We start from the raw sequence: 19,668 nt of genomic DNA, 5'->3' as shown, positions 1-19,668 counted from the left end.
GTTTTCCAATATGGGGAGGTTATCAGATTTCAGGTATAAACCAATGCAGAAACAACTGGCAGGACACCACAGGAAGAAGGTGACAAACCTCTGGCTCTGGTTTCCTGTGTTCCAGTTCAGGAAAAGAGGGAGAGAACAAAAAGGTGTGTCCATGGGAATGAGCTCCTATGCTCTAAAGGATAATTTTTATTAATTTCCTTTTCACTCATAATTTCAAAGATAAAGCAACATAAAATATGGGAGAAACCAAAGCTGGTTTTTAAGAACTTGTGTCTTCAAATCTTTACTGGTACAATAGTCCTTCAAGCCTGGAATCAATCAAAGATGAATCATGCAAAGTAAGAAGAAAATCTTTATTTGAAATAGGTTTGATACGTGTGCTACAGAACAGGCTGGTTCTAGCAAATAGTTTCATTTCAAACCTGTACTGATGTATAAATTAGACATTATTTGGGAATGATTAATTTCTGCTAAAATGTAGATTGAATCTAACATTATGCCAATTTTTACATTTATTGTAGACCCTATTTTAGCACTAGAGGTTAAATTTTCATCACCAAAAAATGAGAATAACCTTACAGCTACTACTAAGGTAATGAGCTGTGAAATTAATTTCCCAGTATTGCTTTGAAAATATACCCCTAGGTTGTAATGAGAAATTCCAACTCCATCCAAATGTATGATTTCCCTGGAATTCTTCAGTCATCATCTACTGTTGGCTTGATTGTCACTCCTCTTCTTATTTGACCCCAACCAATTAAACTGCAAAAAAGAAAATTTTAAAAACCATGAATTTTACACCCATTTCATTATCATTACCACACAATCATATGACATAACTGGTTTTACTTGCCTATCTGCTAAATTTGAATGTTCCCCAAAACTGCTGTTCCATTAAGAAAGCTGATACTTTTCTTCCTAGGTCCTCAGGGCCACAAAGATGGGCTCCAGACAGAATGAATGACCAAAAAAGCAAACAAAAAGTTGCTACTACAAATATGTTTGTCTTCACTCTACTGAAGTATACTCACCCCTCCAGAACCACCAGAGCCTTCCAGTCCACCTAAGGAATCATGCTGATACACAGTCTATCACAGTCTGATTTTCTAAAAAATCTCATTTCCTATCCTCTTCTCTTGAAAAATGCTTATTTATTTATTTATTTATTTATTTTTACCATTCACAGCACTCAACAGATCACAAAGGATTCAGCATGACCTTAGCTGGTAATGAATATTAAGGGGAGAACTAGAAGAATGTACACTCTATTAGCAGATTACTCTTAAATAGCAGAGGGACTTCCGCTCCCTCTTACAATGTTTGCTCTAATCAATGACTAGGCTGAATTGCTACCCCAACAATAGCTTCTAGAACAAAACCCATCTAAACATGGGGTAAAACCACAATTCTAAAGAACGTAAAAATCAGGGCAGCCCGGGTGGCTCAGCGGTTTAACACCGCCTTCGGCCTGGGACGTGATCCTGGGAACCCAGGATCGAGTCCCATGTCAGGCTCCCTGCATGGAGCCTGCTTCTCCCTCTGCCTGTGTCCCTGCCTCTCCCTCTGTGTCTCTCATGAATAAATAAATGAAATCTTAAAAAGAAAAAAATGAATGTAAAAATCATTCAGATGCTCTCATTTAACAATTTTAACATACTTGCTAATTTTTAAAAACCTGTTTTTTATTTCAATTTGTTATTATTGAAGTATAATTGACATACAGTATTATATTGGTTTCAGGTGTACAACATAGTAATTTGCCAATTCTATATATTATTCAATGTTTACCATTAAGTGTACTCATCATCTGGCACCATACATTATATTATTGACTATGCTCTCTAAACTGTACTTTCCATCTCCAGGACTTGTTTTATAACTGGAAGTGTTAATCCCTTTCACCTATTGCACTACCCTACCCACTTTGTTCCGCTCACCAGAAACCACCAGTTTGTTCTTGGTATTTACGGGCCTGTTTGTTTTTTAGATTTCACCTTTGAGTGAAATCATATAGTATCTGTCTTTCTCTGATTTATTTCACTTAGCATAATACCCTCTACAACCATCCATGTTGTCACAAATAGCAAGATTTTATTCTATTTTTTTATGGCTAATATTTCATTGTGTATATATACCATATCTACCTCATCCAATCATCTATGGATAGACACATGGCTATTGTAAGTAATGCTATAAGAAATATATATATATATATGTATATATATATATATATATATATATATATATTTTCAAATTAGTGTTTTTGTTTTTTTAGGGGTAAATACCCAGTAGTAGAATTACTGGATCACATGATTATTTTGAAATTTTTGAGGAACTTCCATACTGTTTTCCACAGTAGTTGCACCAATTTATATTCCCATAAACACTGCATGAGAGCTCCATTTACTCCACATCCTTACCAACATTTGTTATTTCTTGACTTTTTTTTTTTTTTTTTAAGATTTACTTACTTGAGAGACAAAGAGTGTGCACGTGCACAAGGGGGAAGGGCAGAGAAAGAGGAAGAGAGAGAGGAAGAGAGAGAGAAACTCAAGAAGACTCCCCACTAAGAATGAGTGGACCCCAATACGGGGCTTGATCTCACGACACTGAGATCATGACCAGAGCTGAAATCAAGTCAGATATCCAATCAATTGAGCCACCCATGTGCCCCTTTTTCTTGTCTTTTTGACACTAACCATCCAGTGTGGTGTAAGGTGAAAATTCATTGTGGTTTTGATTTGCATTTCTCCCCAAAAATTATTGATGTTGAGTATTTTTTCATGTGGTTGTTGACCATCTGTATGTCTTTGGAAAAATGACTATTAAGGTGCACTGCCCTTTTTTAAATGGAATTGTTTGGCTTGTTTGGTGTCATGCAAGTTCTTTATATATTTTGGCTATTTTTTTTTTTTTTTAATTTTTATTTATTTATGATAGGCACACAGTGAGAGAGAGAGAGGCAGAGACACAGGCAGAGGGAGAAGCAGGCTCCATGCACCGGGAGCCCGATGTGGGATTCGATCCCGGGTCTCCAGGATCGCGCCCCGGGCCAAAGGCAGGCGCCAAACCGCTGCGCCACCCAGGGATCCCCTATATATTTTGGCTATTAAGCCCTTGTTGAACATACTGTTTGCAAATACCTTTTCCCATTTAGTAGGTTGTCTTTTCATTTTTTGCTGTGCAAAAACTCTGTATTTTGGTGCAGTCCCAATAGTTTATTTTTGCTTTTGTTTCCCTTGCTTGAGGAGACCTATCCATAAATATACTGCTAAAGCTGATGTCAAAAATTACTGCCTATGTTTTCTTTTAATAGTTTTATGTTTCAGTCTCACATTTAGGCCTTGAATTTATTTTTGTGTATGGTGTAAAAAAGCGGTCCAGTTTCGGGGCACCTGGGTTTAGTGTCTGCCTTCAGCTTACGTCATGATCTCAGGGTCCTGAGGACTGAGCCCCGATTAGTGCTACCTGCTTGGTAGGGAGTCTGCTCCTTCCCCCCACTCGTGCATATGCTTTCTATTTCAAATAAATAAATAAATAAAATCTTAAAAAAAAAAAAAAAGCCATCAGTTTCATTCTTTCACATTTAGCTGTCCAGTTAGTTTTCCCAGCATCATTCATTGAAGAGACTCTCCTTTTCCCACTATACATTGTCATAGATTAATTGACCATATAAGCATGGGTTTATATCTTGCCCATCTTATTCCATTTATCTATGTGTCTATTTTTGTGCCAGTATCATACTGTTTTGATTACTACTGTTTTGATTACTACAGCTCTGTAATATAGCTTGAAATCTGAGACTATGGTATCTGCAGCTTTATATTTCTTTCTCAAGACTGTTTTGTCTATTTGGGATCTTTTCCATACAGATTTTAGGATTTATTCTAGTTTTATGAAAAATGCTATGCTATTTTGATAGGAACTGCACTGAATTTATAGACTGCTTTGGACAGTAGCAACATTTCAACATGAGTAATTCTAATCCTTAAGCATAGTATATCTATTTGCTTGTGTTGTCTTTAATTTCTTTCACCAAAGTCTTACAGTTTTCAGAGTATAGGTCTTTCATCTCCTTGGTTAAATTTATTCCTATTTTATTCTTTTTTTTTTTTTTTTTGGTATTTTATTCTTTTTGGAGCAACTGTAAATAAAATTGTTTCCCTAATCTTTCTGCTGCTTTATTAGTATATAAAACTACAACAAACTTGTATATATTAATATTGTGTCCTGCAACTTTCCTGCATCCACCTATTATTAGTTCTAACAGTTTTCTGGTGAAGACTTGCCAATTTTTAAGCAAAATCTAAAGTTTCATGTGGATAGAATCCTCTTATAGTATTACTGAGAGACACAAAAAAAATCCTTTTATTTTAAAATCTGTTCTGATCTAGGAAATCATTCTAACCAAGTACAAATAATACATTCCCTGTTAAGAGTTTCTGAAAATTTATTATTTAAGACTATTTTAAAATACCCTGGAAATCAGTGTGTCTATAATAGCAAATGGTATAATCACACCAAAGAGTAAAATCAAATGACAAAAATCACCACAAAGCAGGATTATTTACTTAAAATTCAACCAGGGACAGAAGTTTAACTCCCTCTAAATTATAGAGTAATAATTGAGATGAATCTTCTGAACAGATGATGAGACACCTTCATGGGGCACAGTATCAAGAAGCCTTAATAAGGGAAGTAAGTAGTGAGAAAAGAACAGAGAACCAAAAGTGATTTGAATAATTATGACAATAATGAGGTCTCAGAACAGTGTAATTGAGAGAGTTTGTATGAGACAAAGCAGGAACAAACATAAAATGCTTCCAGAAAGGTCCAGAGTATCATAAAGTAGTGAGAACCTACTGGAAATTATTGAAGACAGCATCATAAAAATGGTTTAGGGAGATAAATTTTGACTGAGCTCTTAACTAACAAAGGAAGATGAAATTAGGAATCTTTTGCAGTTAACTTTTACGTGTGAAACAATGGCATAAGGGGAATAAGACCACACAGAATAGAAAGCAAAGGGTAGATTCAGCAACTAACCAGGTAACTAAAAGCAGAGTCAGAAATCAAAGATATGTATTTCCTAGCTTATCCATTCAAAGGACCTAGAAGGAAGAGCACCCTAGGAATAAGAGCAGACCTAGCACCCAAATCTTCATTTCTAAATATTTCCTACTAAAGGAAACCAGGCTTCCTTGGAGAAATGGCCAATTTTAAAACTGGAGCAGGGGAGGTACAAGATGGGTTTAGAATCTCTTGGGCCAGAAACTAAGGAATTGTTCATATTAAAAGGCAGCTCTGGTGGCTCAGAGGTTTAGTGCCGCCTTCAGCCCAAGGCATGATCCTGGAGACCCGGGATCAAGTCCCACATCGGGCTCCCTGCATGGAGTCTGCTTCTCCCTCTGCCTGTGTCTCTGCCTCTCTCTTTCTGTGTCTCTCATGAATAAATAAAATCTTTAAAAAAAAGAAAAAAAAAAAAGGACATGGGAGCCAGCTTGAAGAGCTTCTACTAGACAAATCCTGAACAATCAAAATAAACAAGGACATTAACGAAATCTTAACTACTGAATAAAACAGAACTCTGAGTATAACTAGTTAAGTAAATAATAGGAAAGAAAGAACAATAAATGAGAAGTGGTAGGTTGGAGGAAGGGTGTCACCATTTTGTAATCCTAAAATCAAATTCAATTCAGACACGAATCGTCAGTGGAGGCTAAATCCGGGGAGTGAGATGTGATGAGGAGTAGGTTATTCACACGGTCTCAGGGAGTCTTCCTACAAAATGCTTACTAGGTGCACAGGTAAAAAGAGGATGAGGTAGAAAAACTGGCCAATGCTGACTGCATAATCAAAATTAACCTCAACAAGGAGGATCAATCAGATCTCATGTGCTTCTGGCTGTGATTTCCTGAGGAGACATCACCACCTCTGTAAGTATTCCGGCCAAAAATACATAATCTGAATCTAATCTTAGGAAGTATCAGATAAACTCAAATTAAGGAAGAGTAAAAATGTATTCTTCAAAATAGTCAACATTAAGTAAGACAAAGAAAAGCTGAGGAAGTACCCAATTAGAGATAAAAGAGACATGACAGCTAAATGCAGTGCGGGAGCCTAGACCAGAGGGACTAGAGGACATTATTGGGACAAGCTGTATAACTAGAATATCAACTGTAGGTTTAATTTATCGAGAAAGAAGTTTATACATATAAAAGAGTATATACACACACACACGTAAAAGTATATGGTCTATCTAGGAAAAGAGAATAGGGGTGTGTGCAATTCTTGCAATTTTTTTAAGTCTGAAATTATTTCCAAATATAGTTTTAAAAAGCCAAAAGAGAAATAATGAATCTAATAAACTCCTGGTCTTTTCATATGTTGTGTGTATCACAAACCAGGGCTAGAAATACAGATTCAAAGTTATCCAAAGAAATAGTTGAGCTAAAGTGTCACTAAGTGTTGTGCTCAAGGTAAACTGTGCGTGTCCAAGATCTTAGGGGAATCGACTGTGTCTTTTTTATTAGATAGTGACAAGGGCTAGTAAACTTACCGCCAATGTTTCTCAACTCTTCGGCTAAGGGCAATTTTTTCCCCTACTTCTGTGCACACAGGATTAGTCAAAACGATTTTGCCCAAGTCAGCCTTGACTGCGCTAACTCTTCCTCCTGTTGACAGGGATCCTATGTTCACCATGAGCACTTCATTCTTAGACAGCTTTTGCACCTAGGAAAAAAAAATCGAGGACAAATAAACATCATAATCAAGAAAATGCTTTCTAAAAATGACTGCTTATTTTCCTACATCCTTGCCAACTACAGATTATTGGCAATTTTCCATCTCTGCTAACCTAATATGAGACTTAACTTCCTGAAAGTCAAATTTACTCACCTTTTCTTAATCCCATGTTAGCTATAAAAGAATGAACCTCAAAACTGGTCTTAACATTGCTGCCACTTTTCGGAAATAGGACTTACAAAAAGCACTTACCTTTGCTGCTTTCTTGTCTCCTTCAGTACGTACACCTAGAAGCCGTCTGAGTAAGAAATAGGATATTTCCAATTCTGTGAAGATCTCTGGTAAAGCTCCAACTGCACCAAGTACCTGTCCCACCATTCTGTCAGCCCGGCACAAAGTGGGGTCAATTTTTGTTCCCACTCCTGATATAAAACAAGATAAAAAAGCCCAACTTTTTATTTTCTATAAAGCTGTTTACACAAAACTTAGTCAAATAAGTACAGCATACACCTATACTTTTTTACACACATTTATATTCCCATACTCATATAAGAATTACATAGGGCATAACAAAATACCTGTCTTACCTGAAGAAACAGAATCATAAACTCATAGATTAGTTGGGCATTTGAGAACAATCTCTTGATTTAAATTCTATGAACAGGACAGCCCAGGGGGCTCAGCGGTTTAGCGCTGCCTTCAGCCCAGGGTGTGATCCTGGAGACCCGGGATCAAGTCCCATGTCGGGCTTCCTGCATGGAGCTTGCTTCTCCCTCTGCCTGTGTCTCTGCCTCTATCTCTCTCTCTGTTTATCTCATGAATAAATAAAATCTTTAAAAAGATAAAATAAAAAATAAATTCTATAAACAAAGGACAGAGATGATTGCCTAACTCAAAAATAAGTATGAATATACTTATTAAAGGTTGAAAAAATACAAAATTCATAACGAGCAATTTGTAGAATATTTGCCTGCCATTTCTCCCCTGGAAGGCTAATTAAAAAATTAACTTCAGGACTTTACATATGATTCCTGGGATCCACTTCAAGATATTTTAGCTGTGAATGAGGAGGGAAGAAGATATAAAGATGAAGACTGGTAAAGTATTGGTAATTGTTCAAGCTCAGCAGTGGCTACATGAGCATTATCATTAAATTATATACAGTAAACTCTTAATTATGGGATAGAAAAGTGAATTATATACCCCAAAACCAGAGAACCAAAAAACAAACTCCTCCTTTACCCAATAATTTCTACTGTAATCCAAAGGTACAACATGTCAAATTCTCACTGAATCTTGTCTTTTTCTGGGCATGGGTTGTAAGTTGTAAATTGTAAGAGACTAGAAAACCTATAAATCATCTCAGTAATTACTTCACAATTGAAGGCATTTTTTAATTCTACCTCAGAGTAAACATGATCTGACAGGATTCAACTGACATTTGTGGATAACTTTCCAAAACACACAAAAAAACAACCACTCTCTACCACCAAAATTGTGTAGACAAAAAAGTATACTTAATCATTTTAAATGCTGGATCATAAAACTTATTTTATTATTGCTAAAAGGAGTCACTTCACATACTAAACCAAAATGTGTTCTTCTTTATGCTTAGAAATAATTTTTACAAACATATGAAACCATCTTATGAACTAAAATCAACAGCTTAACCACATGAATGTTCCCCCACCCCAGTCAATTATTTAAAATACTCATTTAAAAATCTACAATGTATCTTTTTGGGTAATCCTTTTCCCATGAAAAATACAGCCATGTTAAAAATGTAGGGATGAGAGAAAAATCCTTACCAATAAGACCTCCTGGAGCAGCATACTGAAGATCATTATGCTCTGCAAAGAGTGACACGATTTTGGAAAAGATTGGTTTACACATGAGTTTTCCTTCACTATCTTTGGAGACAATACCAGGTCTGACTTCTATCTCCTGGCCCACCTGTAAACACATGAGTTAGTAATTAGAATCACTGTGGGATGATACCATTAACACTAACATATCAAAAGTCCTAACAGGGTGACCTCAAAACTGAAAAGGCAATTATTTCTCTTATGTTGAAGACTGTTAAAAAAAGAAAAGAGCTTCAAAATGAGAACCATCCAACCAACTGTTGCTAACTACCTACCACAAAAGCCTATCTCCATATAAAATGTGCTCCATCCTCACACACACACACACATAAGTTTACTTTTTCATTTGGAGTATCCATACTATTCACTTCATGATTAAGACCAGGGAAAAACAAAATAACACAATAATCAAAATCCAGTTCACCTTTAATACTCCTTTTAGAATACTACCACCAGCTACACCACCCTTAAGGTCATCAACTTCACAGCCAGGTTTGTTGACATCAAAGGACCTAATAACTAAAAGAAAAACAAATTAAAGCCAATTCTGCTCATTTTAACTTTAAAAGAAATATATTTTTTTCTAAGTTAACTTCTCTAGGATAATAATAGTCACGTAATATTTATACACACAGGGGTGACTTTGTGACAAAATCTATTATTATTACTCCTATATTTATCACACTCTTACTTATGATGAAAATAGTGGAGGACAGCCCCGGTGGCTCAGCGGTTTAGCACTGCCCTCAGCCTAGGGCGTGATCTTGGAGAGCCAGGATCAAGTCCCACATGGGGCTCCCTGCATGGAGCCTGCTTCTCCCTCTGCCTGTGTCTCTGCCTTTCTCTGTCTCTGTGTCTCTCATGAATAAATAAATAAAATCTTAAAAAAAAAAATAGTGGAAATAAAAATTGATGGGAGCATATTATGGTACATCCATACTATGGAATTTCATGCGGATATTTAAAAAGAATGTTGTTTTTTTAAAAGATTTGAGAGAGCACATGTGCACACACTGGGGGTAGGGGCAGAGGGAGAGGGAGAAATTTAAGCAGATTGCACTGAGCTTGGAGCCCGATGTGGGGCCTGATCCCATGACCCTGAGATCATGACCTGAGCTGAAACCAAAAGTTGGATGCCTAACCGACTATGCTACCCAGGCACCCCCAAAAAAGAATGTTTGACTTATAATGTAATGACCTGAAAGGATAACCCACAAACACTGTTAAAAAAAAAAAAAACCAACAACCTAGATATTAAAGTAACACACAGAGTACGATCCCATTTCTTTCTTTCTTTCTTTCTTTCTTTCTTTTTTTTAAAATATTTTATTTATTTATTCATGAGAGACACAAAGAGAGAGAGAGAGAGAGGCAGAGATACAGGGAGAGGGAGAAGCAGGCTCCATGCAGGGAGCCCAACGTGGGACTCGATTCCGGGACTCCAGGAACACGCCCTGGGCTGAAGGCAGGTGCTAAACCGCTGAGCCACCCAGGGATCCTCATGATCCCATTTCTACAAAGTAAAACTAAAACAGGAAACATGTACATGTTTATACATAATGATGTGAATAAAGAGGAAGGCATGGGAATAATACACACCACCTGTTAACTTTGGCTACTTCAGGGCTAAGGGGCCAGAAGTGAAAGGCAGGGAGATGGGACTTTTCTTTATCTACCTCTGTATAACTTCTTGAATTAAAATTTAGTTTTAAAACTATAAAACAAGGACACCTGGGTGGCTCAGTGGTTGAGCATCTATCTGCCTTCAGCTCAGGGCATGATCCTTGGGTCCTGGGATCGAGTGCCACATCAGGCTCCCCAAAGGGAGCCTGCTTCTCCCTCTGCCTGTGTCTGTCTCTCATGAAAAAAATAAATAAAACCATAAAACACCTTTAGAACTACATGAACTGAACTTAGTTCCTGAGAGCAGTGACCCTTAGCAAGGATACACAGCATAATCACCCAAGAGAACACTTCCCACAATATAAAGGGGGGCACCAGGTACAGGCCCAGAGAAGCTCAAATGTCTGTTTTAAAAAGGCTCCTAAAAAAACAAAACAAAACAAAACAAACAAAAAAAGGCTCCTACCTCTCTATAGAGGAACCACAACCACATCAGATGATCAAATTATATCAATAGTGGTACTATGAACTTAAAGTGAAAGGGACATGAAAATCTTCATTAATGGTACAATGAAAACATTTGTATGAAAGCTCTTAAGACTGATTCATGAGAGACACAGAGAGAGGCAGAGACATAGGTAGAGGGAGAAGTAGGCTCCCTGCAGGGAGCCGGATGAGGGACTCAATCCCAGGAGCCTGGGATCATGACCTGAGCCAAAGGCAGACAATCACTGAGCCACCTAGGTGCCCTGTATGAAACTTCTAATATCCTGTTCCTGACTAAAACATTTTGATTCCATGGAGAATACTGTATGACTCCATCTTAATCATGTAATATACCATACATATACACATCACAGAAAGATTAAAAGTTGCTTCTGTGTTCAGTACTCTGTCCCTCTTCCAGCAATGCAATCTAGCATTATCAATATAATCCCAGAATCAAAAAAATTTTTACGAAGATTATTATTTATTATCTCTGCAGAAAGAGGAAGTTATTAATAAACACCCTCAAAGGGAACCACCAAAGTGAAAAAGATCAAATTAAGAGTTAAAGATAAATACTATCACTTACCAATAAGTCGGGGTTCTGAAGTAAAGTCTCTTGGGGGTACTGGAATTTTCTTCACTATGTACTCACAGACAACTTCAATATTGTATTTCAGCTGAGCAGAAATTGGAATAATAGGAGCTCCTTCTGCTACTGTGCCTATACAAAATTCAGCAAGATTAAGACTCTTTAGTTTTACAAACGTGATCTTTCTGTTACATCAGTTAAGATAACCAAAACAGATGCCTAAACATCCTCCCACAAATGCCAGCAACAGATGCAAAGTGCTAATTCTGTTCAGAAAGGTAGCAGCATTCTGTTTTTACTCATAAAAATGAATACTAGTCCCTTTTCGGAAAAAAGTTGTTAAAATATATTAACACACATATTTAATATACTAAAATGGTAACACTGTCTAAAGGAATAAAGCACTAAAACTCCTGGGAAAAAGCACTTTACTAGTTGAAAGATTTCTAATAACATGTAATTAACCCCCCCAATAAATGTCAGGGTAAAATTACAGACTCTTTACTAATCAAAGACTACTGGCTTATATAATATTTGCTCCCTATTAATTATATGTTAAACAGGTTGGTCAAAGAAATGGACCAAACATAATTAGTTTTTAATCAAAATGACTTATTCTTTTCATCATGACAGAACTAGGTTCATTAGAGTCAACCCTTCCAACAAGGCTGAGAGAGAATTGTCAACAATAGCATGCATCATGTCTTCCCTAAAATGAAAAACCCTATGCTGTTAGAGAAATGAACACTAGGAAGATTTAATATATCATTGTCAGTTCCAAAGATCAAAGTACTCAGTAAGAATAGTCTAAGACTTAAGTTTTTTCAAAAGATGCTTCTGTTCATTAAGGAGGACTTTTTTCCTAAACTAACAGTTTCCAGAATATAACTTCAGTTCTTTCAGCCAGCAAAAATAAACTTTAAACTTTCAATTATAAAATAAGTCACTGAAAAAAAAATTCACTGGGATGAAATGTGAATACAGTCAATAATATTTTAACAATTTTGTTGTTACAGACGGTAACTACACTTATTGAGCACTGCATAATGCACAGAATTACCAGAACTGTCCAATCAGTATGTTGTAGACTTGAAACTAACACAAGAGTACGTCAACTACACTTGAATAAAAGAAAATATTCTAGATATATCTGGATGAAAAAATGTATGCGCTTTAGTTTATCAAATTCACAAACACAGATTTCACTAACTATCTGGTGGTTACGAAGTGGTAGGTAGAGAAATAGGTTTTAAGATCCATAAACTTCTCTATTTCAGATATTCTCTTTTAGTAAAAGTTAATTTAACATCTGGTATCTGGATTAAATACCTCTCAAAGTGATTCATAGATTTATTATAGATTATGGCTTCTTACCTTGTACAAACGCAAGGATCTGTTCATACTGTTCCTTAGCCTGACTTTCTTTTACCAAATCAATTTTATTTTGTAAAATCAAAATATGCTTCAGTTTCATGATTTCTATAGCAGCCAAGTGTTCAGAAGTCTGAGGTTGAGGACAAGACTCATTACCAGCTAGATGATGAAGAATAAAAAAGATGCATGAGAATTAACTGGAAATATCCAGAATAGGCAAATCCATAGGGACAAAAAGCTGATTAGTGGTTGCCAGGAGCTGGGGGAAGGACACAGCGTAGAGTGACTGCTTAATGGGCATGAGGTTTCCTTTTGGGGTAATGAAAATGTTCTGGAACCAGAAAATGGTGATGCTTGTAGAACACTGTCAATGTACTTAATGTCACTGAGTTGTACACCTTAAATAGTTGTAACGGTAAATTTTATGTATATTTTACTACTTAAAAAAAGCTTACCTGGTATCTAATAAAGAAAACTTCTGCATGTCCTAGCTATACCAGCAAAAGTCCTACATATCACTGCCAAGCGTCCACCTTTTGTCCTTGTTTAACACTCTGTGCCTGCATTCACTGGAGTCTTCAGATAATTTGGCTCTCATCCCTGGTGCTAAGCAAGAAGCTTGGATCAACAAGTTTGGCATCCCAGGGTCTGCCCCTAGCCTTTGCTCAGGTATAAGGTATACCCTCTGGCTGTATCCAGTCTTAGAGATGCTATGGCCCAGTTAAGCTCCTGAGAGGCAGAGAATAATTAAGAGAAGACACTACAGTCTGTGAATTTCAACTACTACCAAAGGGTACTCCCTAACAAAACGAGATAAGAACACTAGATGTAAAGTGTTCTTTATACTCCTTCATTGTGTACTTGTATTGGAATTCAGAACTCTACCCTGGTAGGAAAGCACCGAAGCATGTGGGGGAAGCGAGACATTCTGGAATGAAGCATGTAGCTATATGGGGGGTAGGGGAGAGGGCTGCCTGAAAAACATGGTCTATGGGAATGATAAGCAGGGATTTTTTTTTTAATTTATTTATTTATTTATGATAGTCACACACACACACACACACACACACATACACACACAGAGAGAGAGAGAGAGGCAGAGACACAGGCAAAGGGAGAAGCAGGCTCGATGCACTGGGAGCCTGACGTGGGATTCGATCCCGGGTCTCCAGGATCGCGCCCTGGGCCAAAGGCAGGCACCAAACCGCTGCGCCACCCAGGGATCCCGCAGGGATGGTTTTTATGTGTCTTTTTATTTTTGTAAAAAGGAAAACTTGGAAAGACGGAGAGAATACATTTTATATCTGGATTTTTCCAAATAAAGATGGCTATGGTAATGCGGGGTGGGGTAGGATTGGGGGGGAACCTAGAGTAAGGCTAGAACAGTGTATTATTAAGAAATTGGCATGTTTTCTTGGGCCCTCCAACAATCATCTTCCCCAGGCAGTGATGTTCAGGTGTCCTACACTATCTACTTGGCATCCTTTCAAAAATTATGTCCCGTAGGTTAGCATCTGCCTTCAGCTAAGGTCATAACACCAGAGTCCTGGGATCCAGCCCCACGTCATGCTCCCTGCTCATCGGGGAGCATGCTTCTCCTTCTCCTCCCTGCTCTCGATCTCTCTCTCTCAAATAAATAAATCTTTTTAAATTTTAATAAAAAAAATATAATAAATAAAAATTATGTCCCATTAGCAATGAAATCTGACAGCTCACATAAGGAATGTAGTACAACTCTAGCTTTGAAAAATTCCAATGAGAAAAAAAAAAAAATAAATAAAATCTTTTTTAAAATTTTAATAAAAAAATATAATAAATAAAAATTATGTCCCATTAGCAATGAAATCTGACAGCTCACATAAGGAATGTAGTACCACTCTAGCTTTGAAAATTCCTATGAGAAAAAAAAAAAAAGAAAATCCCATGATGTTCTACACTTTAGCACTTTATTTTAAACTAGAATAATAAATCATCTCATGTGATCTAGGTGGGGAAAATGCACTACTGACTTTAATTTAAAATTATATACTAACCGGGATGCCTGGGTGGCTCAGCGCCTGCCTTTGGCCCAGGGCATGATCCTGAAGTCCCAGGATCAAGTCCCACATTGGGCTCCCTGCATGGAGCCTGCTTCTCTCTCTACCTGTGTCTCTCTCCTCATTAATAAATAAATAAAAATTATGTCCCATTAGCAATGAAATCTGACAGCTCACATAAGGAATGTAGTACAACTCTAGCTTTGAAAAATTCCAATGAGAAAAAAAAAAAAAAAAAAAAAAAGAAAATCCCAATGAGGTCTACACTTTAGCACTTATTATAAATGAGATTTGCATCCAAATAAAACCACTATACGTTAACTATTGCAGTGGACAAAAAATATACATACATTTATACACAAATTTAAAACTAGAATAATAAATCATCTCATGTGATCTAGGTGGGGAAAATGCACTACTGACTTTAATTTAAAATTATATACTAACCGGGATGCCTGGGTGGCTCAGCGCCTGCCTTTGGCCCAGGGCATGATCCTGAAGTCCCAGGATCAAGTCCCACATTGGGCTCCCTGCATGGAGCCTGCTTCTCTCTCTACCTGTGTCTCTCTCCTCATTAATAAATAAATAAAAATTATGTCCCATTAGCAATGAAATCTGACAGCTCACATAAGGAATGTAGTACAACTCTAGCTTTGAAAAATTCCAATGAGAAAAAAAAAAAAAAGAAAATCCCAATGAGGTCTACACTTTAGCACTTTATTTTTTTTACACTTTAGCACTTATTATAAATGAGATTTGCATCCAAATAAAACCACTATACGTTAACTATTGCAGTGGACAAAAAATATACATACATTTATACACAAATTTAAAACTAGAATAATAAATCATCTCATGTGATCTAGGTGGGGAAAATGCACTACTGACTTTAATTTAAAATTATATACTAACCGGGATGCCTGGGTGGCTCAGCGCCTGCCTTTGGCCCAGGGCATGATCCTGAAGTCCCAGGATCAAGTCCCACATTGGGCTCCCTGCATGGAGCCTGCTTCTCTCTCTACCTGTGTCTCTCTCTCTCTCTGTGTGTGTCTCTCATTAATAAATAAATAAATCTTAAAAAAATATATATATATATACTAACCTATACAGCCCCAGAGCTATCTTGCTTAGTTATTTTATGATACCTGATAGGCAGGGATGTCATCATGGATGACATGTTAACTCCCATTTGTGTCGCTCTTAGGTAACGGATATGGCCCTTAATGGCCTTAGTTCCCCTTTAAATATAACATCTTGGATTTGCTCCACATTGATTTGTCAAAACCAATTCTGATATATTTACCTATCAACAGAAGAGCTGCATCCATCACTGCTGCACCGTTTAGCATAGTAGCCATCAAAATATCATGGCCAGGACAGTCAACAAAGGAAACATGTCTAGCAATTAAGAAATAACGATTAGTCCTAAGATCAATTCAATTTCAAAAGATAGAAATCCCCAAATCCAATCAAAATGAATATGGTATAGAATATAGTATAGAAAATATACTAGAAATGTCACCAATTTGAAAGCTAAAACAGTGTTTACAGAATGGGCAATGCCATCTGAAAAAATGATTTGTAAAAAAAATTCCTCTAGCACCTTGAAAAGCTGGAACTGCCAATCTGAAGTAGAGATGGTAGTACTATTTTAGCAAAACTGCTACTTACTGAAAATCACTATTTTTAAAGAATGTATGCTCACATTGTTATGATCTAAAAAGGGGTTAGCAAACTAAAGCCCTTAGGCCAAATCTTGCCTATGCCCACTTAAGCACATATTATTTGCATCTGCTTTCATAATACAAAGGCAGAGATGAGTAGCCTCTTCCCAGTGCCATCTGAGGACCAGAAGTAGGGTGAAGCCAAGTGAGATATTTGCTTCAGGGGCAAAATTTAAGGGAGTGACAAAAAACTCACTAATCAAGATAAATATTTAAACTTAAAAACAAAATTAATGCCAAAAATTTCATGATGGGCAAAATATCAAAATTAACTTAACAATGTCACACTGAGCCCAAAATAGTGATACTGAAGCAAGGGGAAAAAGATCCGTGATTTTGAGCTTGTCTTTTTTTAAACAAACGATATTTTATGACAATTCTTTGCATCACTTTCAAAAAGCACCACTACGAAATACTGTTTACTGAGGTTTTTGTTTTTTTGTTGTTGTTGTTGTTTAGGATTTTTTCTCTTATATTCTGGGCCCAAGGCAAGGGCCTCACTCACCTCTACCCAGTCCCAGCATTGCCCCAATGTAAAAAATTTCCTTGTGGGCCATCCCCAAACCCCAGTAACATCACTAGGTAGAAGCTGTATCCTCTGATAAAGAACCAGGATATGAATCACACTCAAAAAATAGATAGGCAACAAAAACATTCAGCAATTAGTTTCATTACAATGTGTTTTTTGAAATAGATCACCTGACTAATTTAAAATTCCCTTTGGTCCCTGGAATGTCTGTAGGAAATTCATCTGGTGTACTACTTCCACAGGATCTGTAACATTCTGGCCGAGGACAACTTGGGTCGTCAAGTTTATAAATCTAAAAATTCCAACGAAGAAAATATTCGAACTTGTTATCTGCACATTTAATAATCAAAGTTATTTCTAGTTCCACAGTACACAGCTCACCTTAGCATTAGCATATCCAAGCTTGATTGTAATATTTCTTTCTAGTTCATTTTTGAACCTGACAGTGTGAACTCCAGAAATAGCTTTTACAACTGTGGATTTCCCATGAGCCACATGACCAATTGTACCTATAGACAAAGTTTAAGAAATTAATTCATGTGCATTCAATTACACCAAACACTATTTCAAAAAGCATTGGAGTACAAAATCCAAAGCTATAACTTACTATAAATATCAATGTAAAAGAGTGACTTCAATTTTTCCTCCTTCATATTCTTTCCTACTAAAACCTTATTCTGGTACAGGACTGAATGGAACTTTCCATGTAATGACAATCTCATTCAAAAACTACACTCAGTCCTAGAGACCCAGGATCGAGTCCCAAGTCAGGCTCCCTGCATGGAGCCTGCTTCTCCCTGTCTCTACTAAATAAATTAAAAATCTCAAAAAACAAAACAAAACAAAAAAAACACTACAGTCAGTATAGTAAGTTATTCATCTTATGTTTCCAATCACATAAAAGACTGCCTTCATTTAAAATAAACACTCCACAAGAAAGAATTCTATATACTAAGGAACTTTACAGCATAACCAGAGCAAAGTAAGTAGGTATGAGTCCTGACACAATCAAAAAGAATCTATGAAAACAGGAAAACAACCCAGGTTTAATTATGGTAATGCTATCAAGGATAGCATATATCTTATAGCTTTTTAATAACCTGATGGCAGAGCTTTACTATTAACTAGATTTGATTGTGCTGTCTGTACAGGTTGTCAAATACCCTAAATTTACACTCAGTCAACATATCTTCTTCTGTAAAGTTCTAGATGGCAATTGTGGGGAGGGGGGACCCTTCTACTTATTAATAGCTTATATACCAAATAAAACTTTAGAAAATTATGCCTTTGCAATAACCCTGTATGGCAAATACCACCACATTTTCATCTCTTCTGCTACATAGGACTACACCTTGCCTTATGCTACTAAAATTTTCATGTGTCTGTATTTTTTCTTTTCACCTATACATAAACTAAGCATGAACAATATGTGCTTCCCACAAAATCTGGCAGGTGCTTTGCTCACACAAGCTCAATGTCTATTTCCTGAATGTCTGTGACCTCACAAAATTCAGGTAATCACACAAAGGGAGAAGTTAAAATTACTCGTCCTGATCAAGCAAGTCAGGTCACCAAGTTATTCTTATCTTACCTATATTAATTGTGGCTTGTCTGCTGATAACTTCGTGTGAAAGTGGAGTCAACCTGGTAACATCCTACAATGAAACATTTTTATTTTAAATCGCTGTACATAAGACAAATCACAGCTTTTCCTTTGACTTTACATTTGCTACCCACAGCTTGCCACCATGTGAACAGCTCTCCTCTACTCCCTAAAGCACTTTTCCTGCAAAAGTGCTTTCTTGTACTCGGATGAATAGGAAGCCCTAAAAGCCCTTCATCGTTTCAGGAGACTACACCTCCACTCACTATGGGAGATGAGAAAGCCCGAGACCCCCCAACCTCCCACTTTGACAGCATTAGCACTGAGGATGATGTGGATATTCCCTTCCCAGATCTTCAGAAGCAAAAGCCTTAGTAACACTTAGCATTAGGCCTTTCCAGCCGAATCCGTCAGGGATTTGAGGTCCCACAACCTCATATCCCCACGCAAAGCTCGCGCGGACGTGCCGAGGTGCAAGCGGCGGCACCAACACGGTTTAGGGCGCCCCAGTCCGAATCTCCCTAACACATGCTCCCGACATCCCGGCACTGCCTCGTCTCCACGCCTCCCGGGAGGCTCGATGATCCATTTCTGAGTTCACTCCGCATCCCTGCAGAACGTAACCTTACCAAGGTGGCGAGATCCTGGCGAGAAAGGTGCGGCTGCCCCAGAGTCACTCCAGCCTCGCCCCCCGCCATCTTGCTCCGAGAGGAAGGAAGTCGCCTCAGTCGCTGCCTGACCGAAAGCAGGTCCCCTTGTGTGGGGCGGGGAAACGGAGGGCGGGAAGGCCGACTAGGACCCACGCCTGGGAAAAGAGGGGAGCCGGTACGGCAGGGGCCTCGCTGCTTGGACTTCTCTCCGCTTGGGCTTACGCAGTGCCTGCCTGAAGACTCACTAGAAAACAGGAGGCAAAGCTTCGGAATCCATACGCTGCTGCCCTGGCGGATATTTGTGTAGGCAACGCTAAGGGCAGCCCCAAAAAAGACCCTTTGCTAGGCGGGTGATGCAACCGCCAAGCGCGCTGGCGAGGGAGAAGCCATTTCCGGTTCCCGTAGGGATGGCCGGAAGTTTCCTGGAACCTGGGAACGTTCT

At 37.7% G+C, this 19,668-nt stretch overlaps 1 protein-coding gene across 1 annotated transcript; it reads right to left on the bottom strand.

The window, feature by feature from the left end:
- Nucleotides 1-339: 339 nt before the first annotated feature.
- On the bottom strand, nt 340-19,353 carry EIF2S3 (eukaryotic translation initiation factor 2 subunit gamma). Its single transcript, XM_041741849.1, has 12 exons — nt 19,206-19,353; nt 18,565-18,628; nt 17,355-17,482; nt 17,144-17,265; nt 16,024-16,118; nt 12,685-12,843; nt 11,308-11,442; nt 9,034-9,128; nt 8,553-8,697; nt 6,997-7,166; nt 6,560-6,732; nt 340-762 (listed from the first exon to the last, which is right to left on the bottom strand). The coding sequence occupies exons 1-12, from the start codon at nt 19,272-19,274 to the stop codon at nt 699-701; spliced, it is 1,419 nt and encodes a 472-aa protein (XP_041597783.1). The 5' UTR covers nt 19,275-19,353; the 3' UTR covers nt 340-698.
- Nucleotides 19,354-19,668: the final 315 nt, after the last annotated feature.

The sequence above is a fragment of the Vulpes lagopus genome, chromosome X (assembly GCF_018345385.1).
Source record: "Vulpes lagopus strain Blue_001 chromosome X, ASM1834538v1, whole genome shotgun sequence".
NCBI lineage: Eukaryota > Metazoa > Chordata > Mammalia > Carnivora > Canidae > Vulpes > Vulpes lagopus.
Note: the sequence above shows the minus strand (reverse complement) of the source record. Positions and strands in the feature narration are given on the sequence as shown.

Coding starts and splice junctions, on each gene's coding strand:
- EIF2S3 (XM_041741849.1), bottom strand. CDS start 19,274: ATGGCGGGGGGCGAGGCTGGAGTGACTCTGGGGCAGCCGCACCTTTCT. Junction 17,483..18,564: donor ACAAGCCACAATTAATATAG/GTAAGATAAGAA, acceptor CTTTGTCTATAG/GTACAATTGGTCATGTGGCT. Junction 12,844..16,023: donor TGCAGCTCTTCTGTTGATAG/GTAAATATATCA, acceptor TTCATCATCTAG/CTGGTAATGAGTCTTGTCCT.